We start from the raw sequence: 3,192 nt of genomic DNA on the forward strand, positions 1-3,192 counted from the left end.
GTTTTTTCAAGTTCCATAATGGTTGAGCTTGAATTTTTGCTGGGTTGTGTGGGTCTTCTCGATTCAAACGAGGGGAGAGCAAAATAAAATCAAACAATTTTCAAACACGTGTCCACATCATAGGTCGATATCGCATACTACACTTGTAGTATTGCCGAAAAAATCAACACATGCTCTCATCTACAGACGATAGTATACAATTTATAGTATATAGTCAAAACAAAAATTGGAATGAGTTGTACGGTTAGTTTTAGTACTTAACAGACGATTTGAATGGCATTTATTCAGTCTGAACATTACAAATAGGCACATGATCATATATCACAAATAATTGGATCACTTAGTGTTGCGCAGTAGCTACTGCCATACAGTCAACAACCATGAAATTTAATCTAGCCCATAGTAACATGAAAAATAGCATGGTCCAACAATTTTTCCATGAAATTCTCGTATTCCAATATTGGTATAAAGGTAAAAACGCCACACGTAATGGACCTCCAGGAGTACAGAATGGTGGATTTAAATCTCCATAGCTTTGGAGCATAGGTGTGGAATAGCTCTGAGGTGCAGGTCAGAACTTCTGCGTACAATTAACCCAAATTTCTCGGACATGTCCACCGACTCTGAGATGGCCCCATCAGGCAGCATCCAGTCAAAGTGATAGAGAAAGTTTGCCAATGCCATCTCAAAAATTGATGAGGCAAATGTTATCCCAGGACAAAGGCGTCGCCCGAACCCGAAAGGAGTGAATTCGAAGCATGTCCCGTTATAATCCATGTTACTGTTCTCAAACCTCTCCGGATTAAACTCTTCAGGATTGTTCCAGTATTGAGGATCCTGGGAAATTGCGAAGACATTAATGTATATATTTGTACCTTTAAGCATGTCATAACCCATAATTTTGCAGTCCTCTTCATTCGTGCGGTTAAGTAGAGGAGCAGGAGGATGCAATCTAAAAGTTTCCTTGATGACCATCCGCATGTAGTGGAGTTCTCCGAGGTCGCTACTGGCAATGATAGCTCGATCTGGACCTAGTACCTCACGGACCTCCAATTGTGCCTTGGCCATAGCTTCTGGATGATTGACGAGTTCCGACATAGCCCACTCTAAAGTGGTTGAAGTGGAATCAGTAGCAGCTCCAAACATATCCTGGATTGAATATATATCAATCATCATTATTTTCAAGAAATGCTACTCCCTCGTTTTATAATAAGTCTCTCTATTTAGGACAAGTTTGTAATAAATCAGTGAATACTTATTATGTATTGGAGGAATTATTAGTTATGTAGTAGATATTAAAGTTAGTCGATCGCATCCTTGTTGCGGATATTTATAATTATTGACTCAGGGGGTGTTTGGTTCCAGGGACTTTTTTGTGTTGGGATTAGAAAAAGTCCCTAGCAAACCAAACAGGGTGGGACTATTTCGGACTTTTTGCTAGAAGTCCTTAGAAGGACCTCCTTGAAAGTCTTTTTTAAAAAGTCTTAGGGACTAGAAAAAGTCATAGGACTAGAGAACCAAACACCACCTCAGAATTATAAGATTTCACGCACATACAAAAGGTCAATTACTGCTACTTTATGAAGTGGAAGAGCACCCTGCCCTCCTGTAAAGGTGAGTAGAGTACAAAAATTGTGTGCCATACATATATTAACTGATTTATATTTTGACAATGATATCCGAGCACAATTATCTAGACATAAAGTTTAACCATGAGTATATATATTTGTTTTCTGGGGGACCTAGCAAGGATCCTAACTACTTCCTCCGGTCCAAATTACTCGTCACAGAAATGGATATATCTAAAACTAAAATACATCTAGATACATCTATACATGCGACAAGTAATTCGGAACGAAAGGAGTACATCAGATGCGTGATTCTGTCCAGACGTACTGATTTCTTAATTAAGATGCGATCCTAAGTCCTAAGCAAGCACATGCATGTTAGGTATAGCACTGTTGTCATGAGATGGCAATAGAAAGTAAAATATATACTCACAAACAAGACGGTGGTTATCATCTCTGTGGTTAGAGGGGATTCCAGCGAGTCCTTCTCCTGCCGTGTGAGCAGCACGTCTAGCAGCCCCTCGTCGCCGGTGCCGCCGTTACTGGCAGCTCGCACAGCCTTGCGCTCGTTGAGGACGTCGGTGATGATGTGCTGCATGACGTCGCGGCTGCTCCTAACGCGGCGCTCCTCGCTGCTCAACCACCGCACGAGCCTCGAGGATGGGAAGAGGTCGATGAGGAAGAAGCCTCCCAGCAGGTCCATGATCCGGTTGGACGCGTGGATGAAATCCTCCTGCTGGCTGAACTTGCCGCCGAAGACCGCCCGCGCCACCACGTCGTTGCTCAGCGCCGCCACCTTCTGGCTGACGTTGAGGGTGGCGCCAGCTGACGCTGTCATGGAGTGGAGGAGGCTGCCCATCTCCTCAGCCCTGACGCTCTCCATGCGCCTCACCTGCTTGGAGCTGAGGAGCTCCATGACACACACCTTGCGCATGTGGCGCCAGTGGTCGCCGTAGGGGGCGAAGGTGACGCCCTTGCCGCCAAAACCGACGATGTCCTGCATCCCGGTGGTCCGCCGGTTCACGAACTGGAGGTCACTGCCCTTCATCATCTGCCCCAGTGCCTCCTTGCTAGAGACCACCACAGTGGGGATCTCGCCAAGCTGCAGGTACATCATCGGTCCGTGCCGGCGACATAGCTCTGTCATGGTGCGGTGCGGGAGGATGCTGACAACGTGGTGGAGGCTGCCAATGATGGGGAGTCTCCATGGCCCTGGAGGCAGCGGCTGCTTCTTACCACCGGAGAGCTTGAAAAACCAAAGGGCCAGTAGCGTGGATAGTGCTATCAAACTGAAGGTCAACCACCCCTCCATCTCCATGATTTGCATGGGAGAAGCTCCGTGTCCATCAGCTTAGTAATATAGCCATACTACCATCTTCTGTATGGCTGGCAGAAGAATAAAAAAATCCTGCTCATGGGCTAGGTTGCAGAGCGGAGCACGCTGGTGAGTTGATGTGCAATATAATATCACGTACAGTACTATACATGTTAATTAGCACAATATATCATATCACGTACTAGGTTAATTAGCATGATCATGGCCGCCACTGCTTTGTCGCTGTTAGACAAGTGGATGGACATGGCAATACCATATCACGTTAATATCAAGAGAAAACTACTCTTT

At 45.4% G+C, this 3,192-nt stretch overlaps 1 protein-coding gene across 1 annotated transcript; it reads right to left on the bottom strand.

Annotated features, from left to right (window-relative positions):
• Positions 1 to 321: 321 nt before the first annotated feature.
• On the bottom strand, positions 322 to 2,895 carry LOC119352461 (zealexin A1 synthase-like). The gene is made up of 2 exons (XM_037619088.1): positions 2,002 to 2,895; positions 322 to 1,149 (listed from the first exon to the last, which is right to left on the bottom strand). The coding sequence occupies exons 1-2, from the start codon at positions 2,893 to 2,895 to the stop codon at positions 520 to 522; spliced, it is 1,524 nt and encodes a 507-aa protein (XP_037474985.1). The 3' UTR covers positions 322 to 519.
• Between the last annotated feature and the right edge of the window lie 297 nt (positions 2,896 to 3,192).

The sequence above is a fragment of the Triticum dicoccoides genome, chromosome 2A (genome assembly GCF_002162155.2).
Source record: "Triticum dicoccoides isolate Atlit2015 ecotype Zavitan chromosome 2A, WEW_v2.0, whole genome shotgun sequence".
Lineage (NCBI taxonomy): Eukaryota > Viridiplantae > Streptophyta > Magnoliopsida > Poales > Poaceae > Triticum > Triticum dicoccoides.

Bases quoted from the DNA above. Each gene is read 5' to 3' on its own strand.
- LOC119352461 (XM_037619088.1), bottom strand. From the start codon at position 2,895: ATGCAAATCATGGAGATGGAGGGGTGGTTGACCTTCAGTTTGATAGCA. The intron at 1,150-2,001 runs GTGAGTATATAT...TATTCAATCCAG, and splicing joins TGATAACCACCGTCTTGTTT to GATATGTTTGGAGCTGCTAC.